The sequence below is a fragment of the Topomyia yanbarensis genome, chromosome 2, assembly GCF_030247195.1.
Source record: "Topomyia yanbarensis strain Yona2022 chromosome 2, ASM3024719v1, whole genome shotgun sequence".
NCBI classification, from domain to species: Eukaryota; Metazoa; Arthropoda; class Insecta; order Diptera; family Culicidae; genus Topomyia; species Topomyia yanbarensis.
The window spans coordinates 115593185-115612774 of NC_080671.1; the positions used below are offsets into that span (position 1 = coordinate 115593185).

Below are 19590 nucleotides of genomic sequence, written 5' to 3' on the forward strand. Positions count from 1 at the left end.
TTTTGTTCACCAAGCGGCTACTCTTGTTCATGAAATGAACGAAACCTACTATTTAGAATGCACGAAAATACTTTGTTGCAGAAAACGACGAATGAATTCGTGTACTGTATGATCGATTTCATTATATTTACGAATTTATATTATCAGTGTATTTTTCTTCACTATGTACCAAACAAAAATTTGAATTAGAAACAATGATCCTCAACACATGTCACTTTCCTTAAAGGTGAGCTGAGCGAAAAATATATGATTTCGAAATTAATTTACGTTAATGAAAAATTACATTCATTTAACGGTGCACTGACAATGCAATGGCAATGTCACATCTGACGGGTTTCATACCACGCGTTAACCAACTCACCTGTTTATCACGCTGACCACCAAGTGATGTTGAGCTTTCCGCAGATGCATCGACTACAAACACTGCTAAAGATAAACATTTAATCCCAACGAAGCTGAAAAGGTGGAAAATTGTGTGAACTCAAATTCAACGGAAAACCCCGGACGTAAATATTTATGCGGACAGACCGGACAGGGACATTCAATATGAAAGAAAAACTCACGAGTGATTTATTTTTAATCCAAATATATTTTTATTAAACCGAGTGTTTGTGTGTGGGTGTATGTGTGTGTACTGTGTCTGTGTACTTGCTTTGCGTTTGCTCTATAAATTACACCTATTTTATCATCAGCGTCGTCATCTGCGACTAGTTTTCAATCGATTCTGTATATTCTTTGTTTTAATCGGTTTTTTACCAGTGGGACAACTCTGTGATGAACATTCGGCCCAGGATAACATATATTTTTTTTTCAATCGGTTTTCATTTCTACACTGACACTTGTATTTACAATTTTACATTTACGTAGATAGTTTTTTTTTAATAGTATTTTCTGTTGTTTCATGTGATCATTTGCCAACATCAGGACAGTTTTTACCGCTGCTGTATCAGCTTGTTAATCGTGTACATTGATTTTTTTTCTATGATTCCGCTGCTTTGCTGCGCATTTTCAGTTAGCAGAGGGATTTTCCACCATTCACAGCCTGTACCTTTGGTGGCTTTCCGTCGGAGTTGAGTAGATTTGTTAGTTGTTCAGTGGGGAGGAAAAATGTTTGCTAAAACGTGTTTCAAATTAAACAGAACATGTTTTATTATTTTTTTTTATAAAAACTAGTTCAAAGTTCGTATAATCTATAGCATCGAGCTCGTATGTTCTACCGTTGTTGTTGGGGTTTAATGTATGAGTGTGGCGGTATGTACAGGATTCCATCAATGTTGTGTTGTGTTGTGATAGTTTGCCGCGAAAATTTCCCGTTCAATCGGAATTAGCGGCCGCGGAAGAGAGTTTAGTTGCAATTTGTTACCCACTGCGAATGTTCTACTGGAGTGCGGATCAAAAAGTTGTTCTTTATTTTCTATTAGCAGGACATCAGTTCCTATTTGCGCTGTGTTGATCCGCAGTCTGTTTTACACTACATTTTCTCTAACCTATATGTACAAATTGTAACTCTTTTTGTTCGAGTAGGCTGTGAGCGGAGTTGAGTGCGTGCGGTCGGTATGTTCGAGTTTATTTAATCGGAAAATCGGCTGCGAATTTCAGTTGCAGTTTCTGATAGAATCACCAAAATTCATTAACAATTCAAAACAACAGTTCAACTGAAGTTTCATTCAACAGGCTACTGCAATTTTATTCAACAAAGCAGCCGATGCGGAAATGCTCGCCTCGGTCGCTTGGTACATTTCAGGGTAACGTCGGTTTCTTCAGGAAATGGCAATAGAGGATAGCAGAACACTTAAAAAATGTTAAAATGGGAAATGTTATAAATTAAATGTGGGGAAAGGTAATATTTTTTTGATCCAGTAGAAATAAAGATAACAGTTCTTTGCTTTTGACATCTACTGAGTTTTTCGACAGCAACAGTCTTTCTCAAGATCAATCAGCAGCAGCATACCAAGAGGCGTGTCCGCTTCCGACCACCTTCCTTCTCAAATCAGTGGCACGTTTAATCGACCAGTGCATTCGGGATGTTAGTTTGGGTGAGCACCCGCTGCAATCAATGCAACCAGGGGAAGTCTACTACCAACTTGTTAAATAATGTTGTCTACAACATTGAAAAAACTTTTTCGCAAAGGTAATCAAGTTTGGGAGTTTTTCTTGATATTGAAAGTGCTTTTGATAACGCGTCTTTCGAATTCATTTTGGAAGCAGCATGAGGTCATGGAGTATCTTCGTATATCATGAACTGGATACACGCAATGCTTAGCAACCGATATCTGTGCTCATCGTTAAGACAAAGTAGAGATAAGGAATGCTCTAAATGTGGTGTGCTGTCACCACTTTCTATGGAACCTTGTCGTCGATGGCTTGTTTAGAGAGCTTAAGGGGTTTTATCACTGTAGTGCACGAAAAATAGGCATATTTCGGAAATTTTTCTTGACTCAATAAAGAGACGAATCGAGATCCTTTCAAATAGGATTTGTGATGCACAAAAATTAATATTTTTAAGTAATTCCATTACAAGATGGCGGCAGCGCAGCATTTTCGCGCAGGCGATGTTTACGATAGCAAATGATGTACGTAGGATACTTTCGAAATTTTGATGTTTCGTGAAATGGCTTACTTTTTAATAGAAAAAGGCTGAAAATGTGTTAAAAATCTAAACAAAATTGTTTTCTAAAAAAAATTGCTTATGAAAAATTGCAATGAAAAAATAAAATCCTACATATGTAGATGGACAAAAAAGTTTTGAATATACTATGAAAATTTCAGCACGATTTAAAATCATTTGTTTTAGTTACATTTCCGGCCAGCTAAAGTTTTCAGTACGCTCAGGGTGTAGAGTAGATAGGGTTAAATAGGGATGGGAGTACAATAGGTATATGAGATTTGCCGAAAATAACCATCAAAATAGATACAGATTGGTATTAGTATAACGTCGTATATAAACGTATAAATTGTATTTGCTCTTAATTTATTTTGAGACTATCAGAGAGACGTAGGCTTAATATCGTACGGGCTTAATCTTTGTCTTCTGCTAATGAGGGTCGAGCTTAGGCAGCATAACTACGAATCATACGAGTTCACTAGCATGTGTCCTGGTATAGATGGACGTGTCCATCTTTACCGTAACAACCGACACGGTAAATTTCATGGTGGTACGATCACTTCATATTTACCGTCACAATTCAAAGGCCATCGTGGGGGACGGGCATAGCCATGGCCGTCTTAAGACACTCGAGGCCCCTGGGCACAGCTGAGGGGCCCCTATAATGGAATAACTATAAACTGCTGTAGAGTAGGATGGCTAAAAAATGATCACCAGCATCAAGAAGCCATTTCCGCTACTTAGACATGTATTTTTTTAATTTAAACCAAATCGTTCAACCATGTGAAAGTATTAAAAGGTATGTTTGAATCAAAATTGAACAATGATTTTGAATGATCTTAAAAAGATATTAGCATTCGTGACCTATTTGACCGAAAGTGGCAAAGGGCCTAACACACTACATGCGGTTGTGGGAGTTCAGGTGAGCTGCTTACAGTAAAATGGACTTATCAAGCGCAGCAATTTCCTCCCCGTATGATATAGTCTATCTTCATAGTTGTAAGACATTGTTTGCGGCTGAAGCGTGTTTCCGTCAATAATGAGGAATAATGGTGTAAGGCGAGTTTGATATCCACACTGCAATGTCGACGATTCATTCAATAATTATCCTTACTCTATGACAATAAAGGAAAAAAAATATTTAGCAATATTCCAATAAAACTTGTTAATAGATGATGACTACGTGATTTACAAAAGTCTAATTCGTACAATGTTGTTCTCAATTTCTTACTGTTCCTGATATGATGAAACTGGAAAAAGCCAATTTCCAGCTTTAAAAAAGCCAAATTTCTTTTAAATCAAAATTTAACTAGATTTACAGATGACAATATTGAATATTGCAGCCATAGAAATCAATCGATATTGAGTCGAATATAAGTGCGCGATGCGAGGTTCATTCATTTTAGATAATCGAATTTTTCGCAGCAGGAATGGAAATTTTTTTGAAATCGTGTCTGTTCATGTACAAATTGTTGGTTTGGAGGATTTTGGTTATATATTCTGACAGAAGTTTTGTGTTTTCTTTTATAGTGAACGATTTGGAGAGGTGAAGATAGCAAGCAAGAGCATTATAAGTAATATTAATATTTTCATATTCAATGAATTAGTATCTGAAAGACTGCGCCGGTAGTTAAGTGGCAAGTCAAAACTCAAGACTGATAGAGTTGCCTCTCTGGTATCGGTGATAGGCACTCAGTGCAGAAAGAGACCGAAGGAAAAAAAATTAAATAACAATAATTAATCTTTTCGCCTTTCGAAAGTACAAATGTTTAATGCCTTCATTGTTATGTAAACAAATAAACGTAGCGAAACATCGAAATTACTCGAATCTATTAATATGAGCAACACCATTCATTTCAATAATTCACTACCACAACTAATAACATTTCATTCATAATCAGCCACAAACAGAAATGCAACCATCTACCAACGAAGCTCATCAAAGACGAAAAGCTAATGTTATATCACTTAGACTGCAATATTCTACAAAATGTAAGCCCAAACATAAATTAATAAAAATTTAAGTTAAAAAAATTCATTTCAATACCAGTCATGTAAAACAGTCGAAATAAGAAAACGCATCGAATGCTGCCGTGAGGCACAAATCCTCGACTACCTACGGGATACGTTCTATTTGAGTCAGTATATTCTGATTTCTAATTCTGATGGACTAAATATTTTTTTAAGACGGACTGTCGCACAAAAATAGCATAATTATTTCTGTTCCATACTACGACGGCGTAGTGGAAAATGCCTAATATGGCCACGAAAGTATCGTGAGACCTCAAGGTGTCCAAGTGTCATTTTTAGAGGTTTTTATGTAGATTTGTCCATTCACAATCCCTGATGTGATGAAGAAATGAAAATTTTCCACGTGCGCGGATCGCTTGCCAAACAAGGATTGTGATCCTAATTTCGATATCTTCTTCTTCCACTTTCTGTACAGCTTGTTTATGCAAATATTGCCACATTGTTGGTTGCCGCTCCTGCTTGTGCCCATGCGTAAAGACGGTACTGGGCATAGCGTAGTTGGTGCATCGATTGCCTTGTGCGCAGCTCATTTGGGCTTGATTTCCAACCCCGCACATAGAGTAGAGATTTTTCCAAAAGAGATTTCTCTAACCCGAAAAGAGGCGAATGATCCTAAGGTTAAAACTAGGGCTCGTCGCGGTGCGGATGTGGGCGGTAAATGGATAGTCCGCACCGCAACCGCAAAAAAATAATAAAACCGCACCGCTTACCGCAACCGCATTGCATTTACCGCACCGCACCGCGCGGTAATGCGGTAAATGCGGTAAAATTCATGTATTTTAAAAATTGTGCTGAAAAATTAGTCATTTGTTTTGTATAGCCATATATGGTAAAATGTTATTCTTATTTACACGAAAATTATCTGTGACGGACTCCTCAGAATGTAACATTTATGAAAATATTCAACTTTGCAAGTTTAATTAAGATGGGTAAGGGGTTTGGCGCGAAAAAAAACGCTTTTTCACGATTTTTTTTTGAAACCTTGCGTGAAGCGAACTGATTAAAACTTTTGTACATTATAGTGTATCATTTCAATTACATGCTGTAATTTTTCCATGCAAAAATATCCACAAACGACTTGGTAACGAAGCTTTTTGCAGAACAGAACGTCTCTGGAAAAATATGATTTGCTGTGTTACCTGCCATTCAAAAACTACTTAACCAATTTCTTTCAAACTTTGTATACAGATTCTATGTAAAAATACCTAACCCCTACGTTGAAGTTTCGAGATAAATTTTCAATTAAGGCAAAAACTGTCCAAACTATGCAAAATTTGGTATCTGGGCTAACTTTGACACTTGTCACAATATGAAGGAAGACCTTAAGGGAGACTTTAAGAAACACAAAAAAACGCAATGCCCTACACTAACTTCGAAAGCTTTACTTTCAAAAAGTTACCAAATTCTCCTAACTGAAAAATATTATTTGTTAATTTGATAGAAAATTCCCAGTTGGACGAACAATAGACGCACGCGAAATTCTTCCAAATTCGTTTGGTTTGATTGATTAATTACATTCTTTTGATTGTTTTTAAGTCGTATCATTAGTTCATCTCTAAGTTCTCCAAATTAATCAAAATTCACAGTTGAGAATGTCATCGAAAACGATTGATAATTCCTCGATTGCCAAGACGAATCAGGAGAAATGAAACATTTTGAAATTGGATTCGACAGTAAAATTTAATTGTTTTTCAATGATTCAAATTAATTTTTTTCCTTTGAAGTATAAAATGAATAGTTTTTAAAATATGTCGTAAAAATAATGGTGCTAAATTATATTGGACACAACTTATAGATTTTATTTCTTAGTAACAGTATGTTTTATCATATTTGAATGACCAAAATGTAAAAAATCAAGTAGAGTAAAGCCATGTCAAGTGATCCTCGAATTTTTCGCAAAATCACCGATCTTCATGAGGTATATTTTATTGGATAGGGATTATGGTGAATAGCTTTTGGTATAAATATTTCGTTAAAACACCTTTTATTCTTTAAGATATTAACCCTTAAACTTTATTGCCTGATAAAATTGTAAATTTTATATCTCAAAAACTACTGAAGATAATTCAATGATTTTTTGCACACTTATGGAATGATATTTGCACTATCCCTTAAAAATATTTTTACTGTATAATTATGTGAATAACGGTACTTTGCATCTATTTAAAAATTTCAATTGTATTTTTTCTTGTGTTCTTCACGCTAAAAATTTTCAAAACGTATGTCAAATTATGCGGCAATTTTTCACTTTCAATAATCTGTATTGATCATTTTTCATTTTTGTTCCTATCGAGAGTTATAGAGGATTTTGTAACAGTGCGCTCTTTCAACGCACGCCCCACTTTGATGCAGCCCGCGAGAACATACATATTGGCAACGTCGCACGTCGCAGCGTCGGAATGCGCATCGCGTTGGAAGTGCGCATCGCATGACTAAAAGAAACCACATCTCGATTAGTGCAAAAGGGTAAACTTTTCTATACGGATTATCGAAGATGATTTTTTTCCGGATATTTTAAGATGCTAAAAAAAATTTTGATCGAAGTAAACAACAAAAATTGTAGTTGCTTAATTTTTTTTATTAATATAATTTAACGTTTCTAACAATTAACATCATCAAAAACACTTTTGTTAGGGTATATCTACGTTATATCTAAATTCATTTTTAGTCTACTACATTAATATAGGAAAATGGTAAATATTATGACAACAGCATTTTATTTAACGTTTTTATTTTCACAGAGTGATATTACCTTTAAACAACTATGTGTCTTTTGAAAAAAAATTTACTTAGAATCTGTTGTTCAATCGCATCGATGTAAAGATTTTTTATCGCTATTGCTCCTGTTAATTCTGTTAATTTGTGGTTCTCCAAGTTCTGGTAAGATATTATTTATTTTATCGAATTTCAGTTAATCATCAACGTAACACACATGTATTGACCAATATAATTTTTAAATTTATCACTCCACATGGATACGTCAGGTGGGTTAAACAGATACGACGAACACATTTATGATTTTTTTTCTTACGAAATACATAATTCGTGTGATCGACCCATATTTATAACATAAAACAATCGAAAGTTTTTTTAAGCAAACTTTGTCTATTTTGAGATAGTCTAGCATTTCGCCGAGTTTTTCCTATATGGGAAACACTCGAGTGCGATCGAAACCAAAACAAACGTCAAAACGTTTTATCACTCGCACTGATGCAAATTAAATGGGCGCGTAATTTAACGCAAGGCCCGATGGCGCATGGCTGAAGAGTTGTAATGTGGATTTAAGAAAAGATTCGCAATATACCAAGCTACCTCTCTGACAAACGAACTGACAACAAAATGTGGTGAAAATGTTAATTTGCAAAAAATATGTCAACGCAGGTTAAAACATGCCTACTGCTCAACTTTCCTCATCGGCTGCCAATATCCGAGCGCACTTGTCCGAGGTATTGAGTGACAGAAAATTAAATAACTCCTGAACAAAGCATTCACCTTAAATAATCCATAAAGAAAAGCTTGACTTTTTGCTTTAATCTCAGAGATTTCCGATTTTGCACATGAGATACGCTCCTTCAAAGCGATGCGCATTAGGACGTTGCAACGTGTGGCGTTGCCAATATGTACATACGTTCTCGCGAACTGCATCAAAGTGGGCCGTGCGTTGAAAGCGCGCACTGTTATAAAATCCTCTATAACTCTCGATAGGAACAAAAATGAAAAATTATCAATACAGATTATGGAAGGTGAAAGATTGCCGCATAATTTGACATGCGTATTGAAAATTTTTAGCGTGAAGAACACAAGAAAAAATGCAATTGAATTTTTTAAATAGATGCAAAGTACCGTTATTCACATAACTATACAGTAAAAATATTTGTATGAAATAGTACAAATATCATTCCATAAGTGTGCAAAAAATCATTGAATTATATTCAGTAGTTTTTGAGATATAAAATGCACAATTTTATCATGCAATAAAGTTTAAGGGTTAATATCTTAAAGAATAAAAGGTGTTTTAACGAAATATTTATACCAAAAGCTATTCACCATAATCCCTATCCAATAAAATATTCCTCATGAAGATCGGTGATTTTACGAAAAATTCGAGGATCACTTGACATGGCTTTACTCAGTAGCGATAGGTCGAATACAGATTATATTCGGATTTCTTTTCAAATCATTGTCAAGTCTATGGAAATTAGAGCAATTAAATGGTCGGTGTTAAGTCAGACCGGACCAAGTCGCAAAACATCAAAAAATGAGTTAATGATAGCACTGGATAAAGAATTTCTTCATCTACATTCCACTTTTACCAGATTTGAAATATGAAACAATAAACAAGAATTATGGTAAAAATTATTTTCCAATTATAATGTAAAGGATGCTGCGATTCAAATTTTAAACGCGTTTTTCTTGAAATCAATTCACTGTCACTTAGTCCGGTCTGACCTAACACCGACCAAATGTTTATCATGTTTCTTTATTGTAGCGTAATAAATAAAACTCGAACGTTCTGACAGAGAGATGTTCCTAATAATGACATTGCTAAGCATTCGTTCAGAAAATAAATCTAGTTGCGTCCTTCTTAAATGGTAAAAGTCATAGTTTTAATTCACTTTTTAATGCAGACTACAGACTTTTTCAATTATTTTTTGAAGTGCGGTTGCGGTAATACCGCGCGGTAAAAGCTCATTTCCCGCACCGCATCCGCGGGAAAAAGTGCCTCACCGCACCGCAGTTTTTACGGTGCGGGTGCGGTAAATACCGCGCGGTTGCGGTAATTACCGCAACCGCGACGAACCCTAGTTAAACAATCTATAGTGAAAAAGGACCATCGTGAGATTGTACAGCACTGCACGTAGGGGAATTATGGTTAAAACCGACACCTTAAGCTTAACAATTTTTCTAAGTTGCCACCAAACCAATAAAATTATAGTTTTTATGCAGAATTCTTCTTCAGAAAATTCTTAACAAGACTTAATTTTTTCAGCGCTTCACAAAATTAATTTCATTAAAAATTATTGGTTGTAAAACTTGGAAAACAAAGTGACTTTTTGTAGGCACTGCGGGTAAAACCGACACCCTATAGGGGTAAGATCGACACCCCCTTTAATTTATTTTCTCTCCACTTTATTAAAATCTTTATGTTTATTAAACATGAGATATATGCGTGAATAATAAAGTGTGAGTATGTATGATGCTAATATGTGCTTTTTATTGCTTCATCATGTAGTGAGGGGAAGAAAGTTCGAAAGCGTAGTACTATAAATAAGAGTATTTTATGCTATAGAATTATTTATTGATGAGTATTTCCAAATAATCCTTGCGCACATCGTTGAAACCTCCAGTTTCATATTATTTCGTAAGAGAAGATTTGCAAGCGTTCTACGTTCTGCTAATTGGATTCATTCAATTATAAGTGACACACACACTTCTTAGTAAAACTATCTTTTTCAGATTTGATTTTTCGGACTCTGATCATCAACGATCTATTGGGTTACACATAAGATCACTGTCTCATTGTGATAAAGTTCGTCTATGACAAACCAAGAGAACACTAGAAATTCGGTTTGATGAGCTTTTTGCAGAAATAGCAACAGCTTCGATAGAATCAGATAAGCAAAAATTCCAATTTTCGATTTTTAAAGAGACTTACAAGAAATAAACACAATAAGAGTATTTCTGTGCATTTCTGTTGATACTATAGTGTTCTAATAGGCTAATTGAAGTGTCACAAAGATCCCCAGTATTTTGAAATGAATCGCAAATATACACAACCATCTTAACAGCGTGTCGGTTTTACCCTAATCATAGGGTGTCGGTTTTACCCCAACAGCGCACATTTTTTTTATAAAAGCGATTAAAAATATTGAATTTCTCAAACTCGTCTTCAATGCACCTAGTTGATCATAGGACAGGCCGATAATAATAGGTAGTGAAAAATGTGGTGATTTGAAAAGCTTTTGTTCGGTTAAAACCTTAAAATCTACCAACGAAATTTAACATCCAGACGAGTATGAACGCTGCTGTCGTATGTTTTGTTTATTTTTATTACATTCGGCGTACTAACATAGATCCAATTTTTCTTCAAATGCTCTAATTAAACGTACTAATAATAATGTATCATTATGAAATGAATAAAAATTTGATTTCTAGGAAATGTTGTGGGGTGTCGGTTTTTCCCACAATTCCCCTACGTCATAAAAACAATAAAATGGAATCGCTGACGTTAGCTAAAATTCACAAGGTTTACACAAAAAAGTAAAAATTAAAGCAATTGGCCTTGTTCCTCGAAGGATTCTGCACATTTTGTACTGAACAGATAGTTGCAACATTAAACCGACTTTTGGAAACATCGTTAGATTCACCTTTTTGCTGCCTCCTTCGTTACTAAATACATACAAAGCAAAACAATCAAGACAACGCCTCTTCTTCTTTTGATTCTATGGAAGCGAGTAGCAGAAGTGGCGACTTTCGTTTTTCTATGACAATACGAAAATTCAATCTAGTTTTAATTTTAAATCAGTACTTTTGATTCTCATTTTAATTTTCCTGAAATGAAGTTATAGCAATGTGCATCGAAGAACGCCGCAAACACGGAAAATATGCACACCAATAGTCGTCCAATATCATATTAATTCCGCAAAATCGAGCAACGAATATCGAAGATAGGGGAGATCGGGGCTAGTTGGCGGTGTTTTCAGTTTTCAATTTTTGTCGATAGGTAGATCGTGCAAAATAGAACACGCGGCATGAAGAAGCAGACTGTTGACAACATCTCTGATTTTTTAAAGTGTTTGCTGCATTGTCTCCATTTTTTTTGAGACAAAAATATGTGACGCGGAAAACCCGCGAATTTACCCCGACCCCGGGGTAAGTTGGCGGTATGTTAGTATACGCCAAAAATTAAGCAATCATATGGAGATTCAATTACTTCAAGATTCCTTTTGGAACGTGCTGAATGTCTGTGAATGAGAAACCTTATATTAAATGACATTTGCTATTATATTTCTGTTTCAATACCCAGGCATTTTGACTTTGACGCGTACTCCGTACTATTCAAAAGCAAATTTTCGAAATTCTTCATGCAATTGGCCGGAATAAATGTCTCCTACATTGGCGAGATACACAAGAAAAAGATTTTCTAACTTTGGAGTGAATTCCAGAAATAATTTTTTTTTGATAACTTTTTTTGTACTGTAAATAGTACCGTCAACTTGCCCCGCGTGCAGCACCGCCAACGTACCCCAACCGCATATTTTATTAAAAACTATTAAAAAAATAGCTGTTGTTTGTGGTTAGATGTAATATCTATACGGATACTGAAAGCTCTTTTCACACGCTATCGAAAAATATAATTTTTCGGGAAATAGATTAAAACTCACCCTAAACAACGCAAAGTATTTAAAATTTAGAAAATTTACTTGGTATGCTCGAAAACAAAATATCACCCACAGCTTCCACCAAACAAATCGTTTTGCAACAAAAGCACATTGGATAACGGGTTTCACATAACTTGAGGTACACAAGAAGAAGCAGAGAAAAAGAGATTCCTCCAACTTACCCCAACCGCCAGCTAGAACCGGGCTCCCCTACTAATCTCGTTCTCAATCTCGAAGCGAAAACGAGTGTGTGGAGGAAATAATGAAATTGAACTTACACGCACGCTTTTTCGTAAGGCGTTGTTTCATTTTTGTTTTCGCAATGTGTTCTGGTGGTTTAGAAAGTAGGGTAGCTCTCTTTTAATTTTTGCCTGATTTTGGTAAATGAAAAAAATGTATTCTTTTATTATTATTTATTATCATTATCTTCATTGCTCCGAAGTTGAAGAGGTCAAATATTTAATCCATATGCATGCTTTATTTTTTCCTGAGGAGAAAAAATTGGATGTACCGATTTACGCTTAAGAGCACAACACCTAACTTAAAGAAGTTGGATTTGAATGTTTCGTGTTCCACTCGTCAGTAACTGAGAACAACTTGCTGCCAGTTAGACTATATACCCAAACTAACACCAAATTGGCACCAGTTTGATATTAAATGCAAACAGCTCACATAACATGTGTGAACGCCTCTTGCATCTGGGTGGTACCGAGCGATGTCTCGGTTACCCGAAGCATTCATCCAACTTCTCTACTTAAACCGGCCAAACCAGTGGTAAACTGTTAGATTAGGTAAAGGAGAATAGGGCCCCTTAAAATGAAAGGTAAAGTAGATGAAAGTGAAAATTGGCTGCCACACGGAAAACCGATTCATCATAATTTCAACTAAAAAAAATATTGAGTTTTTGGTTTCGTCTAGTTAATATTTGGGCGAACTAAGTTTTTGTTAAAAACAACAATCCAACGCTGTTGGTTTTATGCTGTCAGTTTCAGTCTGGACACGAACGTTTCAGCCTAACACAAAACTTAAAAAGCCTACCTGAGCTAAAGCTTGAAACGCTTGTCTCAGCTTGTAACGCTTGTTTTAGTCCAGACACAATTGCATATGCCGTTACACTACCTTTTCAGCCAAGACACAAACGACTGGAATTCAACGGATCTCATTGTTAAATAAAACTGCTTCATCGTAAAATACAACATAGGATATTCCAAACGATTTGTTTCACCGAATGACGGATGAAGGTATGAAATTGAATTGTTGAAATATTCCGTATGCAAGTAATTCACACGTAAATAGAATATAGAGTTATGTTTCTCATAGTGTTATCTTTTAATAAACTGCACTCTTAACCCATTATATCCCAGGGGTTTCAAAAAGTGAGCCAAATGCAGTGATATCTTCAATTCCATCAAAAAATGTATCAAAGATTATGGGAAAAATAAAATCGCCGCTTAAAATGGTTTTGAGAATGAAAATATCTCGTGCAAAAAATTTCGTGCGATTAAATAAAAACAACAAATTTTGAGTTGTTTCACATATTTCTTCGTATTTTCTGATAGACAACACTTCTTTTATACCTGTGGGAACGTTTTGTCACATAATGGTATTGTTAGAACGAAGTCCAACAATAAAATCTAATTAAATGTATTGCTTACTTTTCAGCCGCCATTTGCCCTAACTATACACGGTTCAAAAATGTAAATAAAATTACCAAAAATGGCGGCAGTCTTGTTTCACATTGAAATATGAGGTGTAAAGATCCCATTAGTGCAATAATAAAGCAGTTAGATTCCAAAATTCTACAGCAAATACACGATAAACGATGGATAGTTCTGCGTATGAAATTTCATACGCTAGGATATAATGGGTTAAATGAGATGAACTAGCCAAAGGTATTTAAGGATTGTTGGTAATTGATTAATGATTTCAATTTTAGATGAAAGGTATAATTTTTATTTCTTCTCTATTTAGTCAGCCAGCACTACAAAAAACTTCATGGTTATTCCATATAGATGAGTTTGTAATCTCAAAAGATGAAAAATAATTATCATATTGCATATTACATTTGTTAATAATTGAAATTTTACTATACAATCGACTAAATCCGAAATAGAATGATTTTGACAATTTTCGACAATACTTTCAACTTTCAGTATACATGTATTGAAAAAAAAATGTGAATCAAAATCATTCCTTTATTGAAATGTGTTTAAAGAAAATGAAGTCAGTTGAATTTCTGTTTTTTGTGTACTGGTTCAGGTAGTTGAGTCCAGGCTAAAACAAACTTTCCAAGCTGAGACAACTACCTACCGGTATAACCGTTATGCCCAGCGTGTATGAACATAGTTGCTGTCGCTACCTTGATGTATTTCAGTAAGGTGTGCATCTTGGCTACTTTGCTGTCATTTCGATGTGCGTCTTGAATCAAAATCAATAATAATTTTCAATAACTATTATTTGAGAATCTCGCAAAATTAAGAGAAAATTTAGTTACATTTTTCATTTTTCTGTTGAAATCAACTAATTAGTTTGAGGATGTTATCGGCTGAATCAGTCAAAATAAAACGGCTAAAACGAAGTATTGCTTCTTAATCCTGAGGATTAAAAAGCAATACTTCGTTTTTGCCGTTTTATTTTGACTGATTCAGCCGATAACATCCTCAGAATAATTAACAACAGTCGACAAACAACTTAAAGTCAACTAATTAGGAAACAAGAATTTGTTTTGTTATTTTCTAGTGGGAATCAAGCTTGTGCAAAGGTGCTCATTAGAGTGACAGGAAAAAAATGACCCCTATCGGCCGACTTCTGAGTCGATTCCTAGTCCCACCAGGAGTACTGGCACCAAATTTGAAGCAAATCGGACAAGTCTAACTACCGGACCAACGTGTCTGAAGTTTGTATGGGATTTTTCAACAATTTACATGGAGAAAACCCACTAGCTCGCATTTTCGCCGGTAGGTGGCACTGTATGCATCGTATTATCACTCTACATGAAAATAAGAAAGCTAATTTAATTGTCTACAACTTTGTCGAACACTGCTAGTAAATCCGGCTTTGTTAAAAGAAGTTATTAAATTTTTAACGAAGTGATGTCTGAGTCAGTTTTGCATGGGGCCTAACAGTGCAAGGTTGTGTATCAGTACTCGATTTCCACGAACTATACATTTTTGTGAAATAATCGTTAGGTTTAGCTCAACGGTATGCTCAGAAGAATTATAGTAAATAATACGAGTCATACTTTGATTAGAAAATTTTAGTTCCACATGTTACCGCATAGAGGGCGCCAACACTAACTTTTCAAGGAAGAGAGATAGAAATTTGTTGTCTTCTACAAAGTTACAGAACAGGTATTTTTCAGTATTTCTTCCGAATATTTTGATACTCTATCTCTCTTCTATGAAAAGTTAGTGGTGGCGCCCTCTATGCGGTCACAGGTGGAACTAAAATTTTCTAATCAAAACATAACTCGTATTATTTACTACAATTCTTGTAAGCATACTATTCAGCTAAATCTAACCCTTATATCACAAAAATGTATAGTTCGCGGGACTCGAGCACTGATACACAACCATGCACTGCTAGGCCCCATGCAAAACTGACTCAGACATTACTTCGTTAAAAATTTAATAACTACTTTTAACAAAGCCGGATTTACTAGCAGTCTTCGACAAAGTTGTGGACAATTAAATTATCTTTCTTATTTTTACTTACAGTGATAATACGATGTATATAGTGCCACCTAGCGGCGAAAATACGAACTAGTGAGTTTTTTCCATGTGAATTGTTGAAAAATCCCATACAAACTTCAGACACGTTGGTCCGGTAGTTATACTTGTCCGATTTGCTTCAAATTTGGTGCAAGTACTCCTGGCGGGACTAGGAATCGACTCAGGGGTGGGCCGATTGAGTTTTCAAAAATTCATCATTTTTCTGGGCAGTCTAGTGCTCATATCCTACATCTCCGTTTCAGGTAGATTGCTGTCGCTGATTACACAGAAAAAAATCTTGTAACTTTCCGTCTTGCCAGATGCACATAAAAGGAGCGTCCCAATTCACATAAATTTTAATTTAATTTAACATGTAAAAATGTGAGTTGCTCGGCGTTTTTAGGTTATTCAGTCTGAGTTTTACATCAATAGAGCCGCAATATTTAATTTTAGATATCATAACATGTAAAATCCTATTGTCAGACAGAAAAATACGTCGCTACGTTGTTTACGTAAAAATGCAATTTTCATTTTTTCTAAGAGTGAGGGTTAAATAAAGAAAACGTTTTAATTTTATCTCTGTAATGTGAATGTAAATTCTCGGTCGCACCAACTCAACCCAGCTCATTGCCCTACGCCGGTATTTTCTACTGCCTATTACCATACAATTGTTATAAAAGCCATTTTCCACATTTTTTTTGGTTCACTTTTCATTCTACAATGGACCACCGTTGTCGGGGGATTTTTCCCGTGCGTTGGTTGCCTGATTTATACCTACTTGCGTTTGTCATTATCATATCTCACGGTGCTTTTGCACCTGAAGCGGCGATGCTCACTTCCTTCCCCATTCAGCAGCCCCGTGTGTTGGCTTGGCGCAGGGCGCGTTCAACGGGAAACCGGGGTTTCCGTTTGTCCGTTTGGGGGTTTGAAAAAAAAGGAACCGTTTCCACACTGTAATTTCGTTTCGTTGCCCCTTCCTTGTCTTGCCGTAACCTCTCTCTCTCTGTGCATGTACGTAAACGGGTGCGCAATCATATTCGCCAATACACTTTTAATGGGCACATAATAACGAATTGATGACGTGATATGTTACAATTGTCGCCAGCAGGTGGATATGGGCGGCCGCCAGGATAGCGTTACCGTGGTCGCCGTGCTGCATCGCCGCCGGATTTTCACCTGGGAATGTGGTAGACAGAGAGAGATGAAGGAGAAAATAATCCGATTAATAGGTCATAAAAATACTTATTTTTTTAATATCATTTTGTGACAATAACATGAATGAATGATCCCAAGTAAATAATAGCATACAAGACCAGTGATTATCGGTATCGATAGGAGATTGTGATGGAAATTGCTAGTTAATTGGGAAAATACAACCGATGTAAAATAAACAGATTAAGAAGCGTAAATTCAGAAAAATATTTGATTTCTCATTACAATATGATGTTAAAATGTTACTGTCAGAGACAAACCTCAATTTAGAACTCTTCTCTGAAATCTCGCAGTAAAATTTTAAAACCTTCTATTTTTCAGGTCATCAAAAAAAATAAAATCGAGGGCAAAATGCTATTGGGCAGCACCGGCCGTTGGGCCAAATGGGTAATTTGGACGAATGTCGTTTAGCAGAACGTCATTTGACCGAATAACGAACGCATTTTAATCTAGTCGAGTCCATCAATTTGTATTACTGGTGGATGCAAAGTCTAAGCTTATCGACAAGTTGTCTTATAATATCGTGAATATTAATAAAATGCTCTTCAGAGTAACGAAAAACATGTTTACATAGACTCAGCAACCAGCGTTGCCAATGTTCCAGATTTATCTGGAAACTTCCAGATTTTTCTCAACTGAACAGACATTAGTCCAAACCAGACATTTTGCCAGATTTTTCCAGATATTCTGATTTCTACGTTACAACCCAGCGGGGTTACCTTGATGCCAAATTTATCTGGAACAGTAGAGTTTTTTTTAAGCGCCTAGCAAAAAGTCAAATTTTTTATTCTATCAGATTTTTAAATTAAGGAAGTTGTTACACACAATTTCTGGAAATGTTGATCATATTTGATTAATATACGTTCTATGAAGACCAAAATGTATGCAAAATTTCGATGACTTTAAGGTCGCTGTCAAGTGACAGATTTTGCCAGACATTTTTTGTTGAACTACCAGATTTTCTCCAAAAAATAGTGGTAACCCTGACAGTAACGTAGATCAAGGCATTTTCGCCATTCGTTTTCGAGCGTTCGGTTGAGACACAAGTGTTTTATTTCCAGCGTGTAGCTACAAAGAGTAGTGCTAATCCGCGTTCAAGGTTATCTTGCGCACTCCTTGCCTCGTCGAGGTATTTTTTCCCTTCTTTTGTGTTTCTGCTTCTGAGTACCGTTAGCCGGCCAGTGGCCAGTGAAGCAGTGTTTTTCAAGTAAGCTGTCTGGATACTGTTACAGATACAAGTTAAGTATTAGTTTACGTTTCCCCTTCTTGGTTGTCTTAATAACGTGCACTGGGCAATAGGCCCGTGCAAAAATGACTTCCCCTAACAGCGGTTCATCTCAAGGTGAGATAAACGTCGAAACAAAATCGTGATCTTCTTCCGGACCAAAGACAAAAAAGTGTTTGAATCTGCTGCAGATTTCTCGAGTTCTGACGGATCATTCGGCCGTGACAGAAATATCGAATATTCGCCCTGATAAGCTTCGGGTTGTAAACAGTTTAACTCAGGCAAACGATATTGCTTGCTATGCGCCCTTTATGAAGGAGTACAGGGTGTATATACCAGCTAACAGGGTTGAAGTCCGTGGGGCCGCTTCGGATTCGAGACTGAGTTGCGAAGACCTGCTGAAATATGGGACTGGCTGTTTCAAAGACCCTATGCTTAAGCCAGTGAAGATACTGGAGTGCAAACGTTTGCATTCAGCATCATTCAGAGCTGACGGGAAGAAAACATACGTCAACTCAGACTCTTATCAGGTGACCTTCGCCGGTTCTGCTCTACCTAACTACCTCCTCTTTGACAAGGTTCGTCTACCTGTTCGCCTCTTTGCGCCGCGGGTCATGAACTGTACTAATTGCAAACAATTGGGACACACAACCTTCCATTTTAGCAATAAGGCCAATTGTGGGAAATGCGGTGGAAATCATGAGGATGATTCTTGTGGAAGGGATGTGGAAAAGTGTCTCTACTGTGGGGGAAACTCGCATGGTCTCTCGTACAAATAGCGCGAGGAGAATCTTAAGCGTTCCCTTCAGGGACGCTCTAAGCGATCTTTTGCAGAAATGCTTAAGATAGCTACGCCACCGGCCTCTACGAACATCTATACCAACTTGTCTACTGGTGAAGGCGACTGTGATGAACCCCAGGAGGGAACATCTTCTGCTGTGTCTAGAAGCAATGGAAAAAGGAGGAACATTTCCTCTCTCTAGCTTCGTCATAAAGGCCAGAAGTCACTTCATGGTCCCCCTAAAATTACTACTCCAGGAAGTACTGGTGCAAAACCGAAGCAAGTCACTCCCGGTCTCAGAAATCTGAGCTCAGAAAAGGAGTTCCCAACACTTGCAGAAACATCTAAAACCCCAAGTGTTTCCATATCTCAACCAGAGAAAGAAACCAGCGCTGGTTTAATAAATTTCTCTGACATTGTGGATCGTATTTTTACAGCACTAAATATTTCTGACCCTCTTAAAAGCATCTTGATAAGCTTTCTCCCCGCAGTAAAAAGCATTACCCCAAAAATCGATTCCATTAAAATCTTACTAAATAACTTAAATTATTTGCACCATGCGAGACATGGCTTACTTCAGAAATAGACCTACACTTCCACAATTTTAACATTATTCGCTTGGATCGAGAAGACTCTTACGGAGG

The 19590-nt window shown here is 36.3% G+C and overlaps 1 protein-coding gene across 1 annotated transcript in view; it reads right to left on the minus strand.

The window, feature by feature from the left end:
- Positions 1–14647: 14647 nt before the first annotated feature.
- The window catches only part of LOC131679266 (uncharacterized), a 358718-nt gene continuing 353775 nt past the window's right edge, over positions 14648–19590 (minus strand). Inside the window, exon 8 of the mRNA XM_058959973.1 lies at positions 14648–16904. Coding sequence (XP_058815956.1) covers positions 16780–16904 — 125 coding nt within the window. The 3' untranslated portion in view covers positions 14648–16779. The remainder of the gene's footprint in view (positions 16905–19590) is intronic.